The following is a 26875-nucleotide window of genomic DNA, read 5'->3' as shown; positions in this document are numbered from 1 at the left end:
TTATAGTCGTTTTTATAGTCGTTTATAGTTGAGAGTAGGTCTTCTTCGATCATGAAGAGGAAATACAAGACAAAGTCGGGAGCGGACGATAGGTATCACCAAACAAGACTTCCATTCGTTGCTGCTACGACTTCCAACACCGAACCCGAGCCAGCTGTGGCAGGCCCCAGCCGCGCTGGGTGGCCTGGGCCTAGCGCGCCTGCTACGAGCGTCCACCGAAGCATGAGGAAGCGCGCTGTGCAGGCAGATTATTTCCCCGGCACATCTGACGAGTCCGACGGTCCGTCCGACATGGAGGACTGGATTCCGAGTCCAGGTAAAGATGCCTATCAATTCAATCATAAATCAGCACATGTGTGTTGTAAATGTTTGTAGATTGTGCATGTGCGTTCAAGCTAGCCTGTGGGCGCGCTGCAGTACAGCGATGTATGATGAGCGTTTCGAACTACTGACTATATTGGATATTAGTATTGCATACTGTCAAATACGTTAGTTCGCCAACTAACTAAAGTTATTCTTCCATTTATTATAGTTTATCATGCATCAGAAGGTGGTGTCTGGCCTGGCAATCGTCGATGTCGTGATCAAGGTAATATGCAACGTCCCAGTAATTGTGTAAACTAAAGCCGATATGAGTTCTAATGTACAACATCAAGGATGTTTTCAGAGCAGATGATCATGCATGCATGCCTAAATTCATCCACTTATTTATCCAACTAATATATCTATAGATAAAATTGCATTAGTTTTCTTTGTATTTTTCTAATTGGGCCCTTTGATCCTCGGCGCGACGGCGCCCAATGTAACTTGTTAGTGGGGGGAGGTGTGTTGTGTGTTCCTTTGATCAAATGCCTTTTGATAAAAGGCTGACCCATCACTGACCTGTCTTACCGTGTGTGTGTGTGTGTGCGCGCGTGTATAGGGGAGATTGACACGACAGTATTTCATTGTATAGCATGCATCTCTCTCTCTCTCCACTACAGTATCACTTCATTACATGCATTGCATCTTGTAGTTATTTTCTTTGACAAAATAGGTTATCTGTTTGATATGGCAGGAGTCTCTCTCTCTCTCTCTCTCTCTCTCTCTCTCTCATTCAGTTTGTGCATTGCATATGTATTAGTGACAATAAAGCTGACTGTGACTGTTTTATTGCAGTCACGGACACAGAGTCCGACGAGCATGTGGCCGCGGAGTCTGACATGGAGTCTGATGATGAGGTGGCTGCGAGAGCCGCGGAGTCTGACATTGAGTCAGATGAGGAAGTGGCTGCGAGAGCCGCGGCAAGGCCCATCACTCCGCCCATTTTAGGTGAGAACACAACCAAATTGTGTTTACTGTTTGTAGATATGGTTTGTAACCATCCTACATTGTATGTAGGATATAACTGTAAATGCATTAGGTGACAAAGCTGACCATGCCTTTTGTTATTGCAGAGCCAGATTCCGATGCCAGATGTGACAGTGGACGACGCATTGCCTTCTAGGCAGAGGGGTAAGTTAGGCCTCATTCACTCACACACGTTTCTAACTATGTATTATAGGAATGTGCGTCTACAGTATAGGGTGTACATTAGGCCTGCCACGATAACAAATTTTGCTGGGCGATTAATTGCCCCCGAAAATATCGCGATAAGCGATATTATTGCGACCGGTTAAAAAATTTTTTTGAGAAATTTATTTCCCAAAACTTTTATTTTGAAGCCCACCGCTCCGTCTTTTCCGGTTTAAGACTTTTATTTTGAAGCCCACCGACCGGACCGGAAGTATTGTTGCGATTATCCTAGCCGACAACTTGTCTCGTCTGGTTGTGTTTTTTAGTTTTAACGTTAGCTACTAACGTTAGATGCAGCTACTACAGGCAATCAACGATGAGGAGGACGCGTCAAAGCCGTATATAATAGAATAGCTGTGGTGTGTAGGCACTGCAGCACGACTCGAAAACGACCCGTTATAATAAATTAATTCATGTTTAACTTGTCCCCGTCTCCAGTGCTTTGACTAGCCCCACCCGTTCATTGTAAACAATGATGCATGTAATTGTATTAACGTTATTCTGTGTTATTCTAACGTTACACTACAAATAACGCTACTTGGTTAAAAGGAGCAACACTATTGAGAAATGTAGGTAAGCTAAATATGTGGCGTTGCTACTGCCCCACGGAGCAGTCCCGTGCTGTGCTCTGTAGTAACGCCAGCGGCCAACCCACACGGAGAGTGACTGACAAGGGGCACTGGTTCCGCCTCATTAAAACAAACGCGCAAATAGCAATTAATCGCGCCCGTCAAAATCATTGCATTCATTTTAATTATCGCGGCAATTAATCGATTTATTGCTTATCGCGGCAGGCCTAGTGTACATGGTAGACTAGTTAGTTATTGTAATATTTGCATAATTTACAGGTCGAGGTCGGGGACGGGGAAGAGGCCGGAGAAGCAGGTCAGCTCCTAGTGGGAGCCAGGAGAGCTGGCACCGCAACAATTGGGTACCAACCGAGATCGATTTCGAAGCCACACCAGGACCACTGCAGGATGCGGCCACAATCAGATCAGACCGCCCCGTTGACTTCTTGGGTCTGTTTCTCACAGAAGAGTTCCTTGGTCAGATCGCACATCAAACACACCTGTAAGCCGAACAGACCATTGCCCTCATCGATCCCGGCCGGGTGAGTAGCAGGCTACGTACTTGGAAGCCTGTCACTGTTGAGGAGCTACGGAGATTCTTTGGACTATTATTCCTGACGGGGATCGATCGGAAGCCAGCGATGCACATGTATTGGTCGACTGATTCCATTTTCTTTGCACCCCATTTCTCCAACACAATGTCCCGCAACAGGTTTCAGATCATTTGGAGGTTCATGCACTTCAACGACAACCAGGAGATTGATGTCAGTGACATCACTGTACAAAGTACGCACTGTCCTAGACCACCTCTTGTCGCGCTTCCAGGAGCTGTTTCAACTGAACCGCAACATCAGTATAGACGAGGGAATGCTGGCCTGGCGTGGACGCTTAGCGTTCCGGGTTTACAACCCCCAGAAGCCGACCAAATATGGCATCAAGTCATACGTCCTATGTGACTGGTGACCTGGTTACTGCTGTTCAATACAGCCATACTGTGGGGACGCGGGGAACCTTAAGGACAGTCGTAGGGCTCCTAGGATGTCTGGCGGGCGAGGGCTACAAATTGTACATGGATAATTTGTATAATTCTGTGGCCCTCTCCGACAGGCTCCTACACTTGAGGACCCACATCTGCGGTACCTTGAGGCAGAACCGTGGAGAACCGGCGCTTGTAAAGCACGTAACCATTGCTGACCTTGAGATGGGTCAGACCCTGGCCCTGCACAACAAACGGGTCATGGTCCTGGCCTGGAGAGACAAAAGGATTGTCAAGATGATCAGCAGCTTTCACCAGGACACTTTAGTGGCCTCACACTTGTGGCGGAGAGGTCAGAGAGAGGGAAGCCGTGCTGAAACCGGCATGTGTGGTGGCCTATAATCTGTGTATGAACGGTGTTGACAAGTTGGATCAGCATATAGCATACTACCCCTGTATTCGCAAGACCGCAAAGTGGACCAAGAAGTTTGTAGTCTATTTGATTAAAATCTGCATGTCCAATGCCTTTGTTCTGTACAGAGCCAGACACCCAGCAGGACAGTACAGGACACTTCTACAGTTTGTGAGCAGTGTGGTAAGAGACTCAACATTGGGGGGTGAGGCGGCAGTGGCAGGTGAGGCGGCGGCGGGTGGTGAGGAGGTGGGGGGTGGCAGGCAGCGTGATCCCAGGGCCCCAAGGGGAGATCCGCAGGGCAGGTTGGGGGGCATAATAGGAACACATACTCCGAGGAAGTACGCATCCACCGAAAAGAAGAAGCAGCCGACGAGAGAATGTCGGGTCTGTAAGAAGAAAGGCTCCAGACGGGAACGAGAACATACTGCATACAGTGTGAAGTTCCCCTGCATCTTGACACGTTTCAATCTCTACCATACGAAGAGAGATTATGCTAGCTGAGTATTATCTCTCTTGTATGGTAGAGATTGAAATACGTGGATGGATGCGTACTTCTCCGTACTATGTGTTGTTATGCTAGCTGAGTGTATAGTAGTATAGTGTATAGTGTTTTGTAAATATGTAAATAGTGAAAGTATTTCACAATCTAGGTTATAAAACGGTACGGTGAATGGTTAGTACTGTTTGTACAGAACAAAGGTGTTGGAACATGGAGATTTTCTTGGTCCACTTTCAGAGTAGCAATGGTGGCTTGTCAATACCGTTCATCATTGTCCTGTGGGAAGCTGGTGATCATCTTGACCATGGCCATTTTACCAGGTTAAAACGAACGCACTTTACATGTAAATATATCAATGTACTGTAAATATGTTGTAATGCACAACATCAATAACAGTCGTGGGGCTCTAGGACGCCTGGCTGGGATATATGAATAATCTCTAATTCTGTGTCCCTGTACAGTACAGTAAATGTACTGTAAATATGTTATAATGCACAAACTGAATGGTGGTTGACCATGGCCATTTTACCAGGTCAAAACTAATGCACTTTACATGTAAATGTATCAATGTACTGTAAATATGTTGTAATGCACAACATCAATGACAGTCGTGGGGCTCTAGGACGCCTGGCTGGGATATATGGATAATCTCTAATTCTGTGGCCCTGTACAGTACAGTAAATGTACTGTAAATATGTTATAATGCACAAACTGAATGGTGGTTGACCATGGCCATATTGCCAGGTCAAAACTATAGCACTTTACATGTTTAAATGTACTGTAAATATGTTCTAAATGCACAAACTGAATTGTTTCTGATGGCTGATTTGCATATACTGTGCATCTGTGAAGTAATTATTTTTTTTTCACTTAACACTTTAACCGCCGAAAACGCCGGAACTCGTCATTCCTAGCCATGCTCATTCTGCCGAAGACGCCATAACTCGTCTTTGATGTAAATATTTCAAAAATCTGTCATCGAAATCATATTTCCTTTCCGGAGCCCTGAGACACACTGCTGATCTCCTCTCAACTCTCTAGCGATTCAAGAGCGCCATCTGGTGGCCGATCAGCAGATCGCCAACCGGATATTAACCTTTGAACCGGTAGTGCTCATCCATATGTGGTCCGGCCACTCGCTATCGTTAGAGAGACTCCGTCTTGATACAGTGAACATCGATCGGTGCAAATAACTCGAAAAAACAACATGATTTGGACGTATATACTATTATACAACCTGGAAATGGATCGGGCATTTCTACATCCCATAATAGAAAGAATTCTGTTCCACGCTCATCTGCCAGCGGTGCGAGGAAGCCACGGTAAGATTCAGCGTTATATTCTAACGTGTTCTTTACTAACTGCTCTGATGAACATATGACCCACTCTGGATGAATCATCTAACGCTGCCCACGGAATTATAAACGATCTCCCGCCCATCCGGTCATCATCAGATGATACGTAGAAACTTCTAGAAGCACGTCCATTTGAATTTTTTTATCTCGCACAGATTCCTACCAAACTGTATTTGATCATCAATATAATGTATTTAGGGCTATAAATCACGTTCTGAAGAAAGCTGCAGAAAACGATAAAAAGCTGAGCATATGCTGAGCATATGTGTGTAGGTTTTTTTTAGATAACAGGTATTAGGGGTATATCTTATATAAGACGACTAACTAAAATGTGATCTCATTGGATGTGCCCTGACAATTAATGCTTGTATATCTTATCGTGTGTTGTCATGTTTGTTTATATGTTTGTTTAAAAAATAATATAAAAAAATAAAATACAAGAAAACGATAAAAACATACTTATACTTTAGACCATATTTTAGTATGAATATGTGAATGAAAAAGTTTAACGTTGCTACACCCTGAACAATACATATAGGACATTGAATGGGCCATAATAATGGCAATTTAGCAATATAATTTAAAAAGTTATAGCCCTGCAAAGAAGGGGAACTTCTCCATGTTAAATAGGGCTGGCGAGGGATGGTAAATTATGAATTTAACCCCGGCGATTAAAGTGTTAATCTTCAAGTTTGTTTATTATATACAGAATACTTTATAATGCAATGGTTTTTATAACTTGTGTGTCTTAGATTAGAATATACAGAATACATTATAATGCAATGCAAAAATGTCAGAATACTTGTCAGACTGTACCTGCCATGTATGGACGATTCTACACTGGAACATAGGTAAATGTGCAGAGCAAACACAGCTGAGTATGTGGGTTGCGCCCATGAAGAACTTGCAGAATCTAATTCAAACAGCTAACAGTACAGGAATAACAGACAGCCAATGTATTATAGCTTATTCGTTTATTTCCCCCCCTCCAATGTTGTTTTTGACAAATGGTACTATATATTTGTGCTCATGACACCTAGGACCTGTAAATATTACTGAACATGATCGAATGCAATAGATATATATAGGTCTATAACGTAATCAATCAAGATATCCCTATATAATAGCTTTACTGCATTTCATAAATGATAAACAACACTAGGTGGTGTGTTTTACCTGGGAATAATGTGTCTCAGGCGAGCAAAGAACATGATTTGCGCATGCTGCACAAAACGCTGCATAACTCAGTTTCCAGGAAATGAGCCTCGATTTCAGTCAATGTTTACAATGTTTAGCTTGGAATTGTGAACAAACGAAGGCATGTAGAAATGAACGTTTTTTTTCATATTGTACAGCAAATAGTGTTTGTCAAATGAGCCGAACCATTTCCCCATAGCTATAATATAGAATATAGAAATAGCTCCGCAAAGATCATGAAATATCGCATAATCAGTCCCAAAAAGCTGGCATACAAGCCATAATTCGGGCACATCCGGCCGGCACTGAGAATGTGTTAAAGGTCCACTATCTTATAAATGGCCTTTTCCAGTGGTTTGCATTGTTTTCTAGCAATGTGGGGTTGTATCAACACTGACTAGATGTGAAATTTCTACCCAGTCCTGTTTCTTCAGTATAGCTGAGGCAGGAACCTCCCCCACTGAAACGAACCATTCTGAATCTACTCGCTCGCTGACGTGAAAAGGCGCTGATCTGCCACCGCCTGCCCACAATCAACTGTGATACATTTATATGAGCAGCGAGTGGAAATAATGCGGAAGCGGTTTCGACAGCAGAGATCTTCAGCTGTTCCACTCTCAGCACTTCCTCAAAAGTGTTCGACAGCATGCTTAAAAATCCCAGCTGTCCCCTCGCGCTAGCCAACCCAATCACACACTAGTCAGAGAAGACAGCAGCTTCGCGTTAGAAAAGGTGGGAGGGATTGGGACTCGGGGGGGATTGGGCTCTCGCTCTCTCGTATCTGCTAGTGCAGGTGGGTGACTGTCAATCAAAGCGCATTGTGAGTATGGGCGGAGCCCAGCCAAAACAGCTTGGAGTCTGGAAGGGCAGAACGTGGCCCACCAAAGTACTTGATTAAAAATATATAATGAATTTTATTGAAAAAAACATTACAGATACGTCCCATAGACTCACAGGAATTGTGTAAATTGCCCAAATAGGGAAAAATTTAGCAAAATATGGGACCTTTAAAAATACATGCATCTGAATAAAAATGTCAGAAGATTCTCCCAAGAATGATTTTTGCCATGGTGTTTAGTTCATTATATATTTGGTTGTAAATTATTTGTTTTGATTCCTTAAAAGTCCTATTCACTGTATTAAGTCTATACAATAATTTACTGACTTGAAGGCTGTATTTTCCCGGCAGTATCCCTAAGTGAAGCTTTAGGCCACATTATTTTCTTTTTACATTTTCTTCATCATTTTATCAAGTGGCATAACACATCCTGGAATATATGTCCTCTGAAAGACATCATGCTGTGGACAAATTCAAACTCCAACTCCCAACAACTCTCAGATCAAATTCATTTGAGACTGTTTTTGGGGAAATTAGTGGGATTATACGGACAATAAAACCCACTATGGACGGCTTCAACTTGACAACGCAGACATTCTAAATCAGGGGTCAGCAACCTTTTTGACATGGAGTGCCTGTTTGAAATATAGTTGTAACTAGTGTGCCTCAACAATATTCCATGCATCGTAATTTTTATTTCTCATAATCAGGTCTTTTTAATGATAATTTTTACATTATTTCATTATTGTTATTGTTATTATTAACAATATTATTATGAAATCTGAGTTGGGGGGGGGGAATGCAATGCAGACAAACAGCTGCATACAGTGTGACCATTTCACTCACATTTGCCCATTCATTTTTGGACACATCACACACCATCGGTGTGTGTACTGTACGTGTGCTGTCATAGCTCCACCTACAAGCCTAATGGAGAACACCAGGAGAACACCAGGATGTGAATGGAGGGTGAATGTGAGGTATATCGTGTAAATAAGTTTTGATTGATCGCAAGACTACACTGTAAAAAAAAAATTATTAGTTACCAGAACTTAAAAATATTGAGTTCAGTTACTGTGCATTAAGGTTTTCAGTTTTCAATCCATAATACGTTAACAGAAAAATAAGTACACAACCACATTATTTCAACCTAATAAAACGTGTTGTCATTGTTTTAAGAACACAAGTTGACTTGGTAATACTCACATTTTGAGTAAAAAAATGGCTTTTAACATGTGCAATGTTCAATGAAATAGAAAAATAAATAATACAATTTGTTGATTAATCCCACTGGTCACAATGGTGACCGTAATAATGTTTTTGTTATAAGGCTCTGCAAATGTTACTGAATGATGTAGCAATGTATTTCCAGCTAAATTGAAATAATAAACAAATAAAGGGTCTCCAATTAAATATGTGGAAGTAAAAAGAACCTTTGGGAGGATTTCAACAAGATAAATGCGACAACAGTGCAAAATAGTTCACTATAATATTTCAAAGCAATTTTTTTTTTTTTTTTTTTTATTGCTGCCCCCTGTGCCTATGCAAATGCCCCCGCGTGCCTATGCAGGCACGCGTGCCTAGGGTTGCCTACCCCTGTTCTAAATGGACTGCATTTGATTTCATGCAAGCCAAGCTGTTCAAAGGTACCTGTGGAGTGAGGTTCCTCAGTACTAGCGAGCTACTGGTCCTGGTGGAGCTGTCAGTGCTCCAGGTGGTACCTGCTGGATGAGGCAGAGAGAAAGTTCATCTTTTACCCACCTGCCTAAACACGGAAACCAGTTACAATGACTGAATGTGTGGTGTACAATTCCTATGTCAGTTGATCAAGGGGCTGCCACAATGGAGAGTTTTCTTGAGGCCTTGGCAGCCCTGCCCGATCATACATCAACAGGGCCGTGCTATAAGCCAGACCACATCAAACACAGCAACATAACCCTAGACATGGTGCAGAATCCATGAATTCTCAAGCTAGAGAGTGTGTTGCCACTGTGGTCACCTGAGGTATAGGAGCTGCTCCAGCCTTGGGCCAGGCCCAGGGAGTTCCCGCCCCAGGTGGAGGGCTTGGTGTTGGTGAGGCCAGGCGGGGGGCGGGAGGGGGCCGTGCTGCTGGTGCGGCCCTGGGGGACCTTCCACAGCTCGTGGGACAGCGAGGCCTGGCTGTGGGAGATGGGCCCCGGGGACCAGGTGGACTTCATGTCCGCCAGTTTACCTGAGGTGGGGAGGAGGCAGAATGGGGTTGGCTTCTGGGACAGATAAGAGTTGGGCTAGTATGGAGGGAGGGTCCTATGTGACACAATGCATACTATATATCTAGATCTGAAATGCTGTTTAAGGGTTCACATTAATCAGATAATGTACTATACGATATAAAATAACTTTCATCTGTTTCTATGGGATGGGAGAACTAGGGATGCAAATACACCACACCAACCCTTTACAACTGGGGATGCAAATACATAACACCAACCCTTTACAACTAGGGATGCAAATACATCACACCAACCCTTTACAACTGGGGATGCAAATACATCACACCAACCCTTTACAACTAGGGATGCAAATACATCACACCAACCCTTTACAACTAGGGATGCAAATATATCACACCAACCCTTTACAACTGGGGATGCAAATACACCACACCAACCCTTTACAACTAGGGATGCAAATACACCACACCAACCCTTTACAACTGGGGATGCAAATACACCACACCAACCCTTTACAACTAGGGATGCAAATACACCACACCAACCCTTTACAACTGGGGATGCAAATACACCACACCAACCCTTTACAACTAAGGATGCTAAAAAGAACAGCCCCCCCTGCCCCCTCCCCCCAAACATTTAGAGCATTCATTCCACTGCTTCGCACTTAACATGAGTTAAACTCAGCAAAGTCTCAACACAGGTGAATGTGAGAGAGAGAGACGGACCACAGCGTGCAGTTAGGGCTGCACTACAGCGGATCAGTGGGTTAGAGGCAAAGTCCATGTCTGTCACAGTCACAAGCCCCTTTTAAACAGACTGTTCAAGGCGGGAATGTCTCGCAGTCATTCCGCCTCGTTCTGTAAAAAAGGTATGAACACAGAATGGGGGGGGGGGGGTATTGTTGTCCTGGCAGCGGAGGTAGTTTTGTTGCCGAATCAATGTAAAAGGGACATACGGCATACAAAAGGGACAAACGGCTTCTTCTGGTCTACAGCTCTCTGGCACCTGTTTATATAGTGAACCTCATATTGTCGTTGATATACCTATAAATTAAAAACATTTGAATGTAATCTCTTAGTTCCATTAACACTGTGCCGTCAGAACAGTCTGATGTTTGCAGGTTAAGTATTCCATGTTCACTCTTGCTCGTTGGGCCACAAACAAGATACCAACCAAATAGCAAACATTGGAAATACTTCACCTATAAGTACAGCCATGCTTAGCAACACAATGTTACTGTAACTAAAAATAATCATGTTCATGCATAGATCACTAGATTTATTTTTGAATATTTTATTTTATTTATATTAAATATATATATTTATTTAACCTTTATTTATCCAGGCAAGCAATTAAGAACAAATATATATATCTTATATACAAAAGCAGCAGAATATGATTTTCACGTGAGCATTTCCCGGTTGATAAGAAGATGATGGTGCCGTTGTGTTCAGAGATAGTTTTATTTTCCATTATGCAACAAGTACAATGGAATTCTTACTCTCCGTTTGCTCCACAGCATCAAGCAATAAAAAGCAACAATGTTTTGTCATGTTACATGTAGGGATGCTCGATAGTGGCTTTTTTACCGATACCGATATTGTCCAACTCTTAATTTCCGATACCGATATCAACCGATATCAACCGATACCGATATATGCAGGGTTTCCCCCCGCAAAAAACGGAATAATTTCAGGTAATTAACATTACATATCTCTTGTTGTGGAATTAACACAACATTATGCATACTTTTGACAATAAATAAAATGTGTTCTTACTTGCTTGCCTGGGTAAATAAAGGTTATAGAAAATGTAAAAAAATAAATAAAAATAAATGTTTTAATTTTTTTTTGAAAACAGATACCGATATTTTCCAATATCACATTTTAATGCCAATATCGGCCGATAATATCGGTAGGCCGATAATATCGGACATCCCTAGTTACATGTCATGTCTCGGATTACGGAATGCCGGCATGCTGTCAAAAAGGTACACAGACTAACACCACCAGGGAGTAGAGAGGTACATGACTAACATCACCAGGGAGTAGAGAGGTACATGACTAACACCACCAGGGAGTAGAGAGGTACATGACTAACACCACCAGGGAGTAGAGAGGTACATGACTAACACCACCAGGGAGTAGAGAGGTACCGTAATCTTCGCACTATAAGCCGCACCTGAATATAAGCCGCAGCAGCTAAATTGAATGATGTGTACATATATAAGCCGCACTGGACTATAAGCCGCAGGTGTTTTAATGTTTAATTACCATATGTAATTAGCATTGGGACACAATACTGTCGGACAAATAACAAGAATTAACTCATTTACAAGTTGTATTAAGTTTAGCAAATAGGGAACAGATAAATAACATTTCAATGCAGTCAAAAAAGCAATATTTCGATGTTTACATTTTCTGGTTTGGTCACGTCGAGTCACATAAGCCGCACCGTTATATAAGCCGCAGGGTCGAAAAATGGGGGGAAAAGGCGCGGCTTATAGTCCGAAAATTACGGTACATGACTAACACCACCAGGGAGTAGAGGTACATGACTAACACCACCAGGGAGTAGAGAGGTACATGACTAACACCACCAGGGAGTAGAGAGGTACATGACTAACACCACCAGGGAGTAGAGAGGTACATGACTAACACCACCAGGGAGTAGAGAGCTACATGACTAACACCACTAGGGGGCACTGGATGAGAGGCAGGGTGGGAAATGTACTTACTGATCCACCTTTTCACTCAATGGTTAAAGAAAATATGATAAAGATGAATGCTAAGAATTGGTTTGTATTCTTAAAGGCCCCATGAAATCAAAATCTGTCTTTTATCACATATGCCTTCCACTGTTTGTCACCAGTATCTGTCCCAACAATGACAAAAGGTTGTTTTGTAGGTATTCTTAACTCAATTGGGGCCATTCGCGTAATATTACGTGTTTGCCTGACAACCGTTGGGTGCCAACCACGTAATATTACATTTTTGGTTAGTTTTTCTTTTTTTTCTATTTTAATATCCTATTCAATGCCAGGGACCGTATGTTGCCGTTAGAAGGCCTACTGCGATGCCGAGGGTGCAGTACCGGCCAGATTCTCCCAGGTGGCGGTATCGAGCTGCAGTAAACCCTGTTCCAGACCCTGTGTTACACTGAACGTTTTTTTTTTTCACAGATTTTCAGTAGACGGCAAGGCTAGAGGTTCAATCGGTCGCATCCAAACGTCTACGGGACATCCGATGCATATGCTGTGGTTGGTTATGTCGTGGGCCAAATGGAAATCGGATGGAGCAGATATCGATCAAACAATTGGAATATTATTTTTGGAATACTCCCGATCAAAGGTAAGGATCATCTGACGTAAATTCTGGCTTGATTGTGCAAGGTTTTCATACCGATACAGCTGATCAGCATTTTTAGCATTCAATACTAATGCCGTTACTGGTAATCAATAATCAGAAACGACCCCCCCCCCTTTAATGCATTCATGAGCAAACATAATACCTACTGTATAGATTTGATTCGGGAATACTAGCGTGTATTAGGGCTGCACGATTAATCGTTTTTTTTTAATCAAAATCGCGATTTGGAATGATGCAATTATCAAAGCGCAAATATTTTTTTATTTTTTATTTTACATTTTAAATGTATTTAACCAGGAAGTCCCATTGAAATACAAGATCGGTTTGGGAGAGGGAGGTAAGGGGTTTTAGATTGTGTGTTGTGAAGTTTAGACTTCAGAGAGGGAGAGTAAAATACAGAAAAAAAAGGTACCGTTGGGTACCGGTATCGATTCCCAGGTAAAAAGAAAAATTTTTAGGCTCGGTGTCCTGAAAAGACCCACCGCGTAGGCCAGATGCAAGCCGCATTTGACAATAAACCTCTGTGGGGCTGCTTAAAATAATTATAATCACAAATTTAATCGCAATCGCAATATCTGTCAGAAAAATCGCAATTAGATTATTTCCCAAAATCGTGCAGCCCTAGCGTGTATAGGCAAGAAACGCCAACGCAAATAGTAGAATTGGCCTATATGGCTATTACGCAGCCTTTCAGGAATGACACCATACCGCTGTAAAACCATACTTATATTCACCACGGTATAACACGGGAACGTATGCATGGAAAAATTATATCTTTTTTGCATCTTGAAGAAGAAGAAACACAGTGTCAAATTACTATAATATTGTATCCATGGCTATAATATAGAATATAGATTTAGCTCTACAAACAAGGTCACGCAGTCGTATCTTTTAACGCTTGGCCCAGCTACAGCGGTCCGCGTCCAATGGCTGGCACTGATTGAGTTAATGGTATTTTAGAGTTTGTCCTCGAAAACGATAAAAAACGTTGATGAGTCATCATGCACACAGGGACGTATACTAATTCCGCATCCAATTAAATGATTTCTAGACATTTACAGCACATTGTAACTAAGCAGCACTCTGACTCTTTAACTAAACTGAAAAAAAATTCAATGTTAGCTTGCTAGCTAATGTTACTAATATTGCGTAACGTTGCTAGCTAATGGGTTGAATGTAATGCAACATTCAATCAATATACATTACATGACAAGTCCCTCCCTAGCTTTCGTTTTTTTTAAGGAAATGTCTACATATGTGGAATCAAGTAGTATTCTGCCGTTTCATGGGGACTTTAAAGCTATTAATCATTGAGCTTTTTGCTCCCCATTCCCAAGTATATCTGTCTACTGGGGCAGCTGCAATGTTAGTAGTTACTACCGTTACTAATGGTACTAATGTCACTAACGGCAGCAGAACTCGAGTGTCTAGGAATATATTTATGTCTTCTACTATTACCATGCCCATAGTTGTACCTCCCCTCCCCCATGCTGCTATGACACCTGGATTTCCCCAGGGGGATCAATAAAGGAATATCTTATCTTAGTTTGATGAAACCGCCGCTGTGATCCGAGTACCTAGCAATCTGAGACCAAACTGGTTAGCTATTAGTTCAACTGGATGATGGACAAAGTAAGTCTGGTCAGATCACAACTTGCCACCATTTTGTTTTATTCCCATGCTTGCAGGAGGGATCATCGTTAGTTTAGACGTGGAAATTACAAATCTAGCGTCACCTTTCCCCCTCATCTCTTCTGTTACCTGAACTGTTGATAAATCCCAGATATTATGCACTCTGTGTGCTAAGGAAATGACGGATTGCAGATGTGAACGCACAAGCCGCGAGGGTTCACTCTTTCAAGCAACTGAGCTTCAGACGTAAAACAGAGAGAGCACTTATATTATATACTTATACCAGACACCGACAGTGCATGTTTTTTTTTGTGGGGTCAACTTTGTTCACTGGCCACTAGGTTTAATGATGTCACCAGCTGAACATCGCTCAAAATCATCCGCATTTGGCAGGTGTTAATTTCCCACCATGATGAGAGGCAAGGGTTTGAAAAGACCAACGGCATGATTTTCAACACCATGATGACAAGAGAATAACTGTTCCTTTTAGGGAACATTTGATTAATGCGTAGCCTACATATTGTCCTAAACCAATCTCTTATGTGGTATTGGTATAGTATTGAGAATTGGAGAACATTGTCTTATTGTTGTGTAACTAACAAGGCAACCAACAGCCATGACAAACAACCTAAACAACCTTTTATCAGGTGTTAATTTCCCACCCTGATGAGGCACAGTTGAGGGGAGGACACCCAAAACGTGGCTGTACATAAACGGATGCAATGACTAGAATGGGTTTGGTGGAAGAGGTTCCAGAGCAGGGAGAGGGGAAGGACAGGGGATAATGTGGTTCTGTAGCGGATGAGCCACTGCAAGCGGGAGACAGGGGATAATGTGGTTCTGTAGCGGATGTGCCACTGCAAACGGGAGACAAGGGATAATGTGGTTCTGTAGAGGATGTGCCACTGCAAACGGGAGACAAGGGATAATGTGGTTCTGTAGCGGATGTGCCACTGCAAACGGGAGACAAGGGATAATGTGGTTCTGTAGCGGATGTGCCACTGCAAACGGGAGACAGGGGATAATGTGGTTCTGTAGCGGATGTGCCACTGCAAACGGGAGACAAGGGATAATGTGGTTCTGTAGCGGATGTACCACTGCAAACGGGAGACAGGGGATAATGTGGTTCTGTAGCGGATGAGCCACTGCAAACGGGAGACAGGGGATAATGTGGTTCTGTAGTGGATGAGCCACTGCAAACGGGAAGGTAAGGGTGGGGACAGACTATGTACCTGCATCGTCCGCCTCCGGGGGCGACAGACTGAACGAGCTAGAGTAGGCACTGACTGGCCAATCAGTGGAGGGGGGCAGTGCCTCGTTCTGAGATGAGGTGGGGGAGGAGCCTAAGCCGACGCCAGCAACACAAAGACAAGACAATTAAGGAGGAAAGCAGAGTGAGAAAAAATGGAATAAAAGGAAAAAGAAGGAATACAAGTGATGACACAGCAAGCCATATCATTTCTTTTTTAAGTGACAATGACTACAGAGGCAGCTTAGAGTGGGGAAAAAACACAAAAGAATAAGAAGCAGGCTTTCTCTGATGAACCTACACATATTCAAAACGTGTCTCTTAAGACCACTGTGCTATTAATAGTTATGTGGTGTGGACCATAGCACAGATGTTCTCAAATCTGTATACGCCACTCCTCCATATTCCCGAACATGCTCCTCTCTTCCCCTCATCTTCCTTGCCAGCTCTCGCTCCTCGAGCCCCTTCTCCTTACCTCCACTCCTGTCCCGGAGCAGGTAGCGGTTGACGTCCTGGATGTTGGTGTTGATGGTGGGGCCGCTGGGCACGCTGCCTGGGGTGGCGTTGGGGTCCGTCTCAGGGTCGATGTTCTGGAGGCCCTTCCAGGGAACGCCCGGGCAGAACTCTGGACACACGCAACAACATGAGTGTGTTAGTCGGGTCTTTATCACAGTATCACAGCTCATAATCAAGAGTGAACGTCCAGCTGGGGGTGAGTGATATAACCTTAATACAAATAAATAAGAAATACTGTTTTGACCGCATTCTTTACCGGACGGTGTGGATTTTACTGTGTTTTTAGGCCACATGCCAGTAAAATTAAGGCATGGTGACTTGTATCCATGAGCACAAGTGCAGGTGACAAGTGAGTTTTGAATGAAGATGCTCCCAATTTCACTGAAACCACAAGTCAATCACATGCCTATCCTGTACTTATGAATGAACTAATGTGGACTAAACCGAACCAACACAACTTGATAACAGCTGCCAACGTGGTCCTGACCTGGTGGCCAGTTGATGTTGGTCCCGTTGGCCATCTTGTCGTTGCTGCTCTTGCCCTGGCCCCAGCTGTCGGGGGGCACCAGGGGGCTGGAGGGGGACTCGGAGCTGGACATCAGGTTGTAGGGGCTGTATGAGTCCTCCAGCTGGGGCGCTTTCCCGGGGGGGCCCAGGCTGGAACCTGGCAGGGGAGACACAACACCTCAAACCACTTAGTGAGCTTGAAAGATATGGGCTTATCACAGGAATACGTTTTACCACAGGGTTTGAAAAGACCAACGGCATGATTTTCAACACCATGATGACAAGAGAATAACAGAACATGTATAGCCTAAATATTGTCCTTATCTAAACCAATCTCTTATGTGGTATTCGTAGGGATGGGTATCGTTAGGATTTTATCGATACTGCTTAACGGTTCGGTACTTTATCGATACTCGTATCGGTTCTTTTAGATTATTATTATTTAAATATATGTAAATACAAATACAAATTTACACATTTATTATTTGAACTGCTTAAGGCTATATCTGTACTTGATATTCGTTTGTTGTGTTGCATATTTGAAATAAACTTCAATCAAATCAAATCAAACCCCCCCTCTTAAAAAAACTAAAACCTGTGTTTAACCTGGCCATCTATAAGACATCATGCTAAAACTGTGAAACAAACTACTCCCCTAAAGAAAGAAATACATAGCAAACATGACTCAGTTATGCAATAGTGCTGCTACTTTTTATTTAGTTAAAATCTTTTAGTTAATAAGACTAAAAGACTACAATATGACTACAACGATTTCATGACGGCTTCCTGTCCTCGCATATCCGGTGCGTCGGATACCTAACTTAACGTAAAAATTTCAACAACAGAACAGATTGCTGATAATTAAACACTTCATGGAAACGGAGTAACGCTAAAGTTATGTCGAGTTCATACATGTAGTGTAGTATGAACTCGACATAACGTTAACGTTACTCCGTTTCCAGTGTTGCTGGATGGTACACTCTGTTAGCTCCGTAGCTAATCCGCTCCTAGACTACCGTTAACGTTACTCGGTTTCCAGTGTTGCTGGATGGTACACTCTGTTAGCTCCGTAGCTAACGAGCACATGCAGAGCTGTCTGTGTGCTGCACGTTTCAGCACAGAGCCACGGACAGCACCTTCCTTAAGTACCCGTATGTGTATGTGTGAGTGTGAGCGGCTCGCGGCGAGTGTGTGTAATGGCTCGCTGCGGCTCGCTTCTCGTGCAGACAGAGATAGGAGAGATAGTTTGCATAATTTAGTACCGGTTAGCGTTTAGAACCGGGGTCCGGGGGGCATCCCTAGGTATTCGTATTGTATTGAGAATCAGAGAACATTGTCTTATTGTTGTGTAACAAGGCAACCAACAGCCATGACAAACACAACTTTTTATACCGTTTACAACAAATCCTTTTCTAATATTGACTGCGGGAACACTCCATTTCCCAGCATTCCCGTTTTCTTCCTCACCGTGTTTGCCCAGGTTGGGTTCTAAAGGAGAGGAGTTTCCGGAGAGGCTCTCCATGGGGTTGGGGTGCGTCCACTGTGATAGGCGGGACTGTTGCTGGGGGGGCTCCTTCATGGACAGTCCCCCGACCTCCATGCAGTTTACATTCATGTTTGGATTTAGTCCAGCTGAGAGGGGACACGATACATGCGTTAGCCAATAACCGCTCCTATACAGGTCTGCCTCATATCTGACCTAGCCAATAACCACTCGGTCCGCTCCTATACAGGTCTGCCTTGTATCTGACCTAGCCAATAACCACTCCTATACAGGTCTGCCTTGTATCTGACCTAGCCAATAACCGCTCCTATACAGGTCTGCCTCATATCTGACCTAGCCAATAACCACTCCTATACTAGGGTTGGGCACCGAAAACCGGTTCTAATAGGAACCGGTTCCTAACTTCCGGTCAGGGAACAAACTTAACTTTTTGACATACCTGGTAGATTTTAAAAACTACCAGCCAGGCAGAATTTTTACTAGCCAAAAATTATAAATAGCTTTTTAGTATATCGCCATGTGTTATTATTACTATAATACTCTCATATGCTATTTTAAATTAATATCATAAACAACATAAGGAATATTAGCATAATTTTGAGTGGACTGAAGGAATGAGTCAGTGTTAATAGTTTTAAATGCAAATAATTTATTGAAACATAGAAGTGGGGTCGGGACACATCATATTATGTTATGATGAATTGAAAATGGGGGACCCTGATGTAAACAAGACAAGTCTTTCTCTGGTCTGCACCCCCTTAACAATTGTATGTATTGAGCTGTACTGTACCCATTCTGCAATCTGTTAATAAACTTTTCAATCAATCAATCAATCAATCACACACACTGTTTCAACTCACCACCCCCGCATCATATTGTAGTCTAGTCTGTCTTCAAACTTCTACTCCTCTCGAAACTTTTTTATATTTGAATATCAACATTATCTGTCCATCCTCAGTAATCCTCAGTTTACTATAATATACTCCTGACGTCTTTCCAAACGCACGCCCCCCCCCCCCCCCCCCCCCCACCATTTCCCTTTCCTCAGTCCACACTGTTCTCAATGGCTCTGCTCTGCCTCTGATAACGTAACGTTAATTTCGGGCGAGGTGGGCATAAAGGAATGGCGACGGTGCAAAGCATGTTAGATGCACTTGACCCGTTGTGAGAAAAAAGTTGAAGTCTGTTGAAGTCCGAACATTTAAATCTCTCCGGTCATAATGTCCGGTGAAAATAATTCCCTCTAAGCACAATTTGATTATTTGAATTGTATTAAAAAAGGCTAAAATTAAATAGCCTATGCGATGAACGAAACAATCATTACATTTGTTTCATCGTTGCTTCACCAAGTAGGTCTAATAATGACAACGATGTTGTCAGCGGGAGCTTGGTGCTGGATTTTGCGAGAAGCATCCAGCTGCAGAACCACAGAACCCAGGTGCAGTACTCTAATTCAGCCATTGGCAATTCAGCTGTTGGGTGGGGGGCGCTGCTGAGCGGTCCCCAGACTGGAGCTGAAAACACTGCTGCTCTGTGGCTCTGCAGCTGCATGCTTCTCGCAAAATCCAGCACCAAGCTCCCGCTGATGCAGTGGATTTTGTTAGCCGCCAGGTGGCGGGCAGATCTTAATTTCTAGTCGCCAAACATAAAATCTACAAGCCTTTGGCGAATGGCGTGTGCTTATTTTGTTCCCTGCTTCCGGTTCTGGCATTTCGATTCTTAAAATTTTTATTTTTTTTACTTTGTTAATTAATACCCTAGTTACAATACAGCAACCAAATTAAACTGTATCAAGTCAACTGAAAATGTGAATAGTATGAAAAAAATTTAAGATTTTTCAAAAAAACTAAAAATTCTCCTGCGAAACAAGCTGTGACCTGTTTTGACCTGCACCTCAAAGAATCGGAATCGAGAATAGTTTAGAACAGGAATCGATATGGAGAATCGGAACCGGAATCGTTCAAATCCAAACGATGCCCAACCCTATCCTATACAGGTCTGTCTCATATCTTACCTAGCCAATAACCGCTCCTATACATGTCTGTCTCATATCTGAGCCAATAACCAGCCATTCCAAGCATGGTTCTCCAGATCTGCTATGTTAAAATGCGAGGCCACTGCTACTCACAGAGAGGGTAGGGGCTGTAGGCGTTGGGAGACGACTGCGGCTCTTTGGTCTGCAGGTCAGGGAGGCCCGGGGCGTGGGGGTGACCTGGGAAGGAGTCCAGGGCTGATTTGGCTGCAGGGCCGGGGTGCAGGCCTGCGTGAGTGGAGGGCTGCTGCTGCTGTTGCTTCATCAGCAGGGCCTGGGCCAGCTGGCGCTGGTGCTGTTGGATCTGCTGCTGCATGTTATTGATTGTACGTGCAACCTGGGAGCAGAGACGTAGTCAGTGAGAACAACTTCATACTGGCTTTTAAATACAAAGATGGGCTTTACTTTACTGCCATTATTGTATTCTACTGCATTATTTATACTTACTATATGTACCACTGCTGCTAAAAAGATTTGCACTAACTAAGTTCTCATTTACCTCCTATATTTATTTCAATCATACATACATTTTTTTAGCCACTGTTTATACTGTATATAGTCCTGTATAGTGGGTGTACATCGTGTCCCATATGTTACTTTATGTTTATAGTGTCCTATATGTTACTTTATGTTTATATTCGATATTTTTTATATACACTGTGAGAAGGGGGAAATGCAATTTCATTTCTCTGTATGTCTTGCACATTATGAGAAGCGACAATAAAGCTGACTTTGAGAAGTACAAGCCTATGGGAGTTTTAAATACAAAGACGGACACAACTTTTACGAGCCAAGGTTTAAAAAAATAATAATAATAAAATTGTATCCTCTCTTTCTCCGATTTTTCTCTGTTTTCTCCCCGTCCCAATTTAGTCGTTGTGCCAATTCCCCCCCTCCCCTACCTGGTTGTTTGTGCGCATGTTCTCCCACTGGTCGGTACAAGGGAACCCTGAAGTCATCCGCACGCTTCCTCCGACACGCGCGGCGACAGCCAGTGACTCTTTTTTCACCTGGCAGCGAGGACTCTCATTGGTGAAGTGTAACGCGTGGGAGGTCACGCTGCCTTCATCAAGTCCTGCCTCCGCTGAGCAAGCGCCCAGACCTGACCTGTAGGCGTCGCTGTCCACAATGCCAGATTACCACCCACGACTTGCCCTCCCCCTAACCCAGCCAAACGGCTTCCTAGCAATCAGCCCAAACCTCAAGCAATGCTGACTTCGGGAGTCGAGACCGCAGCCTCTTGCATTGGTGACGAGCGCAATCTCCGCTACGCCACCTGACCGCCTAAGCCAGGGGTCAGCAACCTTCACTATCAAAAGAGCCACTTTTCCCCGTCCCACAAAATAAAATGCTCAGGGAGCCGCACAACCTATTTACCCTTAAAATGAAGATAACACAGTGTATAACGTTTTATATATCCCCAAGCATACCCCACATTTAGCATAAAACGCCTGACAATTGCATACCCAAAGTAATTTGCGATTTATTATACTTTAAACTTATAGCACAGTTTGTTGCATTAATGGGATTATAAAGCAACAAAAAGAAAAAATTTGACTTTTTATTGCTGTTTTTACCTGTTATAACAAAGGAAAACCTCAAACTCTTATGAAGAGGAGAAAAAATACTGGCTGTGTAGACCTATTTTTAAATAAAACACAGAAGAGACGACAAAACACTGGTGTCTGTAGACCGACTTTGAAATAAAACCCTGAACTATTCAGGTATATTTGAGTCCTTCCCTTATTTGTGGAACATTTATAAAATAAAAAGTAGTCCACTTTGAAAAAATACTACCATGTGTAGACCTACTTTGAAATAAAACACAGAAAAGGAGAAAAAACACTGGCATCTGTAGACCTACTTTGAAATAAAACCCTGAACTATGCAGCTCTATTAGAGTCCTTCCCTTATTTGTGGAAAATCTATAAAATAAAAAGTAAATTTTTCGTTGTTCGCAAATTTCGCACCACATATCAGGCATACAGGTAAGCCTTTTGTTGACTAAATATCTTAGTTGATGAAATATGGTCAACAGTAAATTCATTCAGTAAGATGTAGATGAAGAAAAGTGCAGTGCATTTAAACAATTTAACGTCCTTCACGACATCATCAAACACCGCCTTTTATTATCATTTTAACGAGAGACCCCACAGTGGCAGAAAACTGTGCGTTTAACACAATGGGGACGAACAACGGAGATCTCCGTGTTTCGATTCCACCCGTTGTGGACAGAAGCACAGATAAATCCGTGGCAAGTTGTTATTGCTTTTATTCCATATTAATAACCTATTCAAGGTCGCCGAGCGGCACTGCATATTTTTCCCTACACTATGAATTCGAGAAGGTGCAATACCGGCCAGATCCTCTTAGGGGCGCTATCGCGATAATGCAGTGTGCCCTGTGGCTGAACGGATCAATTTTTTTTTTTTTTTTTTTTTACTTTCAATGGAGATTTCAGTTAGCAGGATTCTAGATGTGCAGCATGTAGCTTGGATTACGTTTTGCATAGCAGATTTCACCATGCAATAAGGGGATTTATCATCAGCCAATGGACATATCGATCTACCAGATGGCGATTGATAACGGGGAAATGCTCGGGGGGATCCCACCGGACCACAGTAAGATCTTTTTCACGTAAAGTACATACCGATCGGGCCTTGTTTTGATAGCCATCCAGGCGTTCGGCCTATGAGGCTAATGAGGCTAACGCGGTTATTGGTAATCAATCATCAGAAACGACGTCCCCCCCCCCTTTCATGCATACATGCGTGAGGATCGTGCCGATCATATGCAGTTTGAGTTTTAACTGGAGCGTATCTATAACCGAAATGCCATTGGATTTAACGTTATTAGCCCATTCTCTCGGCTTCCAGGAAATATACTAGACCAAATCCGGTATAATGCTTATATTCACGGCGCTATAAAATGAGAACGTATTGATGATTTTTTTTTTCTTTAAGCCATTTTGAAGGGACGGTTTATGGTCTCAATTCACAATGGGAATGGACAGATAGCAATACTATAAAGTATAGATTTAGCTCTACAAACAGCCCCACGTCTGTTTACATTTCACGGTCCTCTTGAGATTAATTAGACTCATCCCAGTGGCCGCGAAAGCGTTAAAGCGAGACAGTACCCCCGAAATTGCCTTTTTTCGACGATATTGAGATGTTATATTTTGCTTCCTTAACATGTCTTATTTCAAACAAGTGGCAATAAAATATTGAAAACAGACAATTAGTTGTTTATTTTACTTCATTTTGTCCATAGATCACAATTAAAATACAGGGCGTTTTCTCAAAAATGGTTTTTATACACACAAAGACATGGAACTCCATTTCCCTAGTACCTACATACACCAAACGTTCCACATTTCTTCCCATCCATATCCTGCTTCTAATTGCAGAAGGGTTTGTTGATATATCATTCATAGCCGGGTTTATAGTACATTTTATACCAAATCTAGGCGAAAATTAAGAAGAAATGTGTGACAGTAGACAGTATTTCCTGATATATGGGCTGATAAGAGGACATATCCCTTGTCCACAATCCCTTCTGGAAAAAGTTTTGTTTTGAATGTATCAACTAAATTAAACCAAGTTTTTGAATCTGGCATTATCCATGTTGGTGATTCGTGTCTTGGCAATATATGTAAATGTTTTTTAATATTTAAGTGGAAGTGCCTACTATTCATATATAAACATAAAATTCAGAAAACTTGCAATATATTTTTTCTTAGTTTATATGTACATAACAAATTGGGAAAGTTTCATAGTGATATCTATTCAAATATTTTTCTTTGCCTATTAGGGGGTACTGTCTCGCCTTAAGTGGCCAATCCCCAAAACAAATGTCAGTTGCGATTGCCAGGAGGTAGGCAAACCAGAAAATCTCATGAAAAGTATCCAACATGAACAAACTAAAGAAGCGCCACTTCATTTTCAAGTATAATCCACCCCCCTCAGCACATCTACCAGCAGCTAGACAAGGCTATCACCACAGGGGAGGGGGTGGATACTCACTTGCTGCTCTTGTTGTCTGATGGGGCCAGAAACATTGCGCTGTGCCTGCAACATCTGCTGCTGAATCTGTAAACGCTGGTACGCCTACAGACACACACAAACACACACATATCAGCATGCAAATACACATCCCATATGTACAGAACAGAGGAGAGGATGGATTCAGAGAGTGCAAATACTGCATCAAGAGGCTAGATAAGACATCACATCTGGTTCATAATTGGCTTGAAAACCTGTTTTAGTAAATCCACATGTGGGTTGAAAGCTATTTTACACCAAATGGACTCACCAGTTGCAGCTGGTAGAGTTGATTCAGGAGGGTCATATGTTGAGGGTTTATTGGTGAGGTTAAAAGTGCAGGATTCAGACCAATGTTTTTTGCTGCAAACTGTAAGAGCTGTGCTTGAACCTATAGAGAGAGCCAACACGGTCTCATCAGAAAACGTAAATAAAAAAGGTACATAATTTATGTTATGTTATAGCCATAAGTAATATTTATTGTATATTGTATAGGCAAAAGTCGAAAAAACAAACGCTGCAACCAAGAGTTGAACCAACAATCATTGCAGTCGCGGGTGAGTGCTTTCACCCCTATATAACTATGATTACACTTAGAGTTATGGTTCGTTTTATCATTCGTTATGGTTAAGACATAAAGTTAGGCTTAAGGTTAGGGTTCGATCCCCAGCAGGGGAACTTAAAGGTTTTCTGAAAACGTAAAATGTAATAATGAATGAATATGAACATTTATATTTAATATACATACTTATTTGTATACATGTTACATTTCCGATACAATACGTAAATATATTACTTATGGCTATAACATAATGTACATTATGTACCTGTTTTCCTGTGGCCGATTAGTACTTTATTTACATATTTTAAGCGAGATCGGGCTGAGAGAGTGCAGGCCACAAGACTAAAACATATATATATATATATATAAGTAACAGAGTGTTTGTTTAGTGTGGACACTGACCGGACACTGACTGCTGTGTGAATGAGATCAAAGAATCCAGGAGCTTACAATTCAAACACTAAGCTTCATTTATCAAAGCTTACTTATTTATAAATATCTCACAAATGCTTAGGCAAATAAACCATGTCTAGTTAGAAAAGACTAGACATGGTCTACTTCTAATTTGTGACCGAAATGTCACCAGAGCATATATATATATTGAAATTCATCTACAAATCAGTGTTATTGGCCATATTCACATGCCGGCCATTTTGTTCTTAAGTCATGCTTCGGGTTGGGATTCCTTTGCCCAAGGTGGGAACAGGGTGGAAAAGAATCCCAACCCAAGTATGACATGAGAGCAAAATGGCCGGCATGTGAACACGGTCAATTGCTTGATAAATAGAATCATCTGTGTGTTTGTGTACCTGAGGGGAGAGAAACTGAGGCACTTGAGCGCGAGGCTGGGAGGAGCTGAGAGGTGGCACTGGCGGCTGAGGGGGGAGCTGCTGCTGCTGCTGCTGCTGCATGGCCCGGGCTTGTGCTGCTCCACTGCTGCCAAACATTCCACTCTGCATCTGACAGGGTTCCCAGACATTGCAAAATGAAATTCAAGGTCTTTCAAGTACTTTCCCAAGCACTATTTTTCATTTGAAAAAGGATACAATTCACTTTTAAATGCTGTTTTTTAATAGAAAAAAATCCAATATAGATATCTGATCCAATATGTATGGCTTAAAACCAATTTCCAACAATTAGTTAAGACTTTAGATAAAAAAAACAATTTTATCATGGATGAACAAAACTTTCAATGCGAATGGTTGATTTGAATTTCAAGGACTTTTTAAGCACCTTTTTGGGTAAAAAATCAAGCACTTTAAGCTAGGGCTGTCAGTTTATCGCGTTAATTAGATAAATTAATTACACCGCAAATTATCGCGTTATGAAAATTAACTCAAAATTAATTACAATTTTTTTTTTTTTTATATATTTTTTTGTATCTCATTCATTCCATAGGAATGTAGAATACACATTTACAGACTTTTTTTTTAATATGGTCCATTTGCATGTTCTTGGTATCTGATTCTAGGGACATCTATGAATCTCAGGGAATGTATTCCCAGTGTCAGAAATACTGTGGACTAGATCCACAAAGAATGGATTGCACGGTGCAAGTTGCACCCTTACTTACAATTCATTATGAATTGAAAATGGGGGACCCTGATGTAAACAAGACAAAGACTTTCTCTGGTCTGCATCCCCTTAACAATTGTGTGTATTGAGCCATACTGTATTGTACCCATTCTGCAATCTTTTCATTCAATCAATTAATCTGTGCGGTGATTGATTGAATGAAAATTTTATTTTGAGTAAATTGTAATGAACCAAAAATCCGTCACTGCCTCTCCCCCCCCGCTGCTGAATCCCTCATTCACGCCTTCATCTCCTCTCGCCTGGACTA

The 26875-nt window shown here is 42.2% G+C and overlaps 1 protein-coding gene across 1 annotated transcript in view; it reads right to left on the bottom strand.

The window, feature by feature from the left end:
• tnrc6c1 (trinucleotide repeat containing adaptor 6C1) overlaps positions 1-26875 on the bottom strand; it is a 232364-nt gene that overhangs the window by 8813 nt on the left and 196676 nt on the right. The window contains exons 11-19 of the mRNA XM_084329916.1: positions 25842-25991; positions 24742-24861; positions 24453-24536; positions 20524-20764; positions 18359-18523; positions 16872-17048; positions 16344-16493; positions 9403-9615; positions 9054-9127 (exon numbers count right to left, since the gene is read on the bottom strand). Coding sequence (XP_084186042.1) covers positions 9054-9127; positions 9403-9615; positions 16344-16493; positions 16872-17048; positions 18359-18523; positions 20524-20764; positions 24453-24536; positions 24742-24861; positions 25842-25991 — 1374 coding nt within the window. The remainder of the gene's footprint in view (positions 1-9053; positions 9128-9402; positions 9616-16343; positions 16494-16871; positions 17049-18358; positions 18524-20523; positions 20765-24452; positions 24537-24741; positions 24862-25841; positions 25992-26875) is intronic.

The sequence above is a fragment of the Notolepis coatsorum genome, assembly GCF_963971535.1.
Source record: "Notolepis coatsorum genome assembly, chromosome: 14".
Lineage (NCBI taxonomy): Eukaryota > Metazoa > Chordata > Actinopteri > Aulopiformes > Paralepididae > Notolepis > Notolepis coatsorum.
Note: the sequence above shows the minus strand (reverse complement) of the source record. Positions and strands in the feature narration are given on the sequence as shown.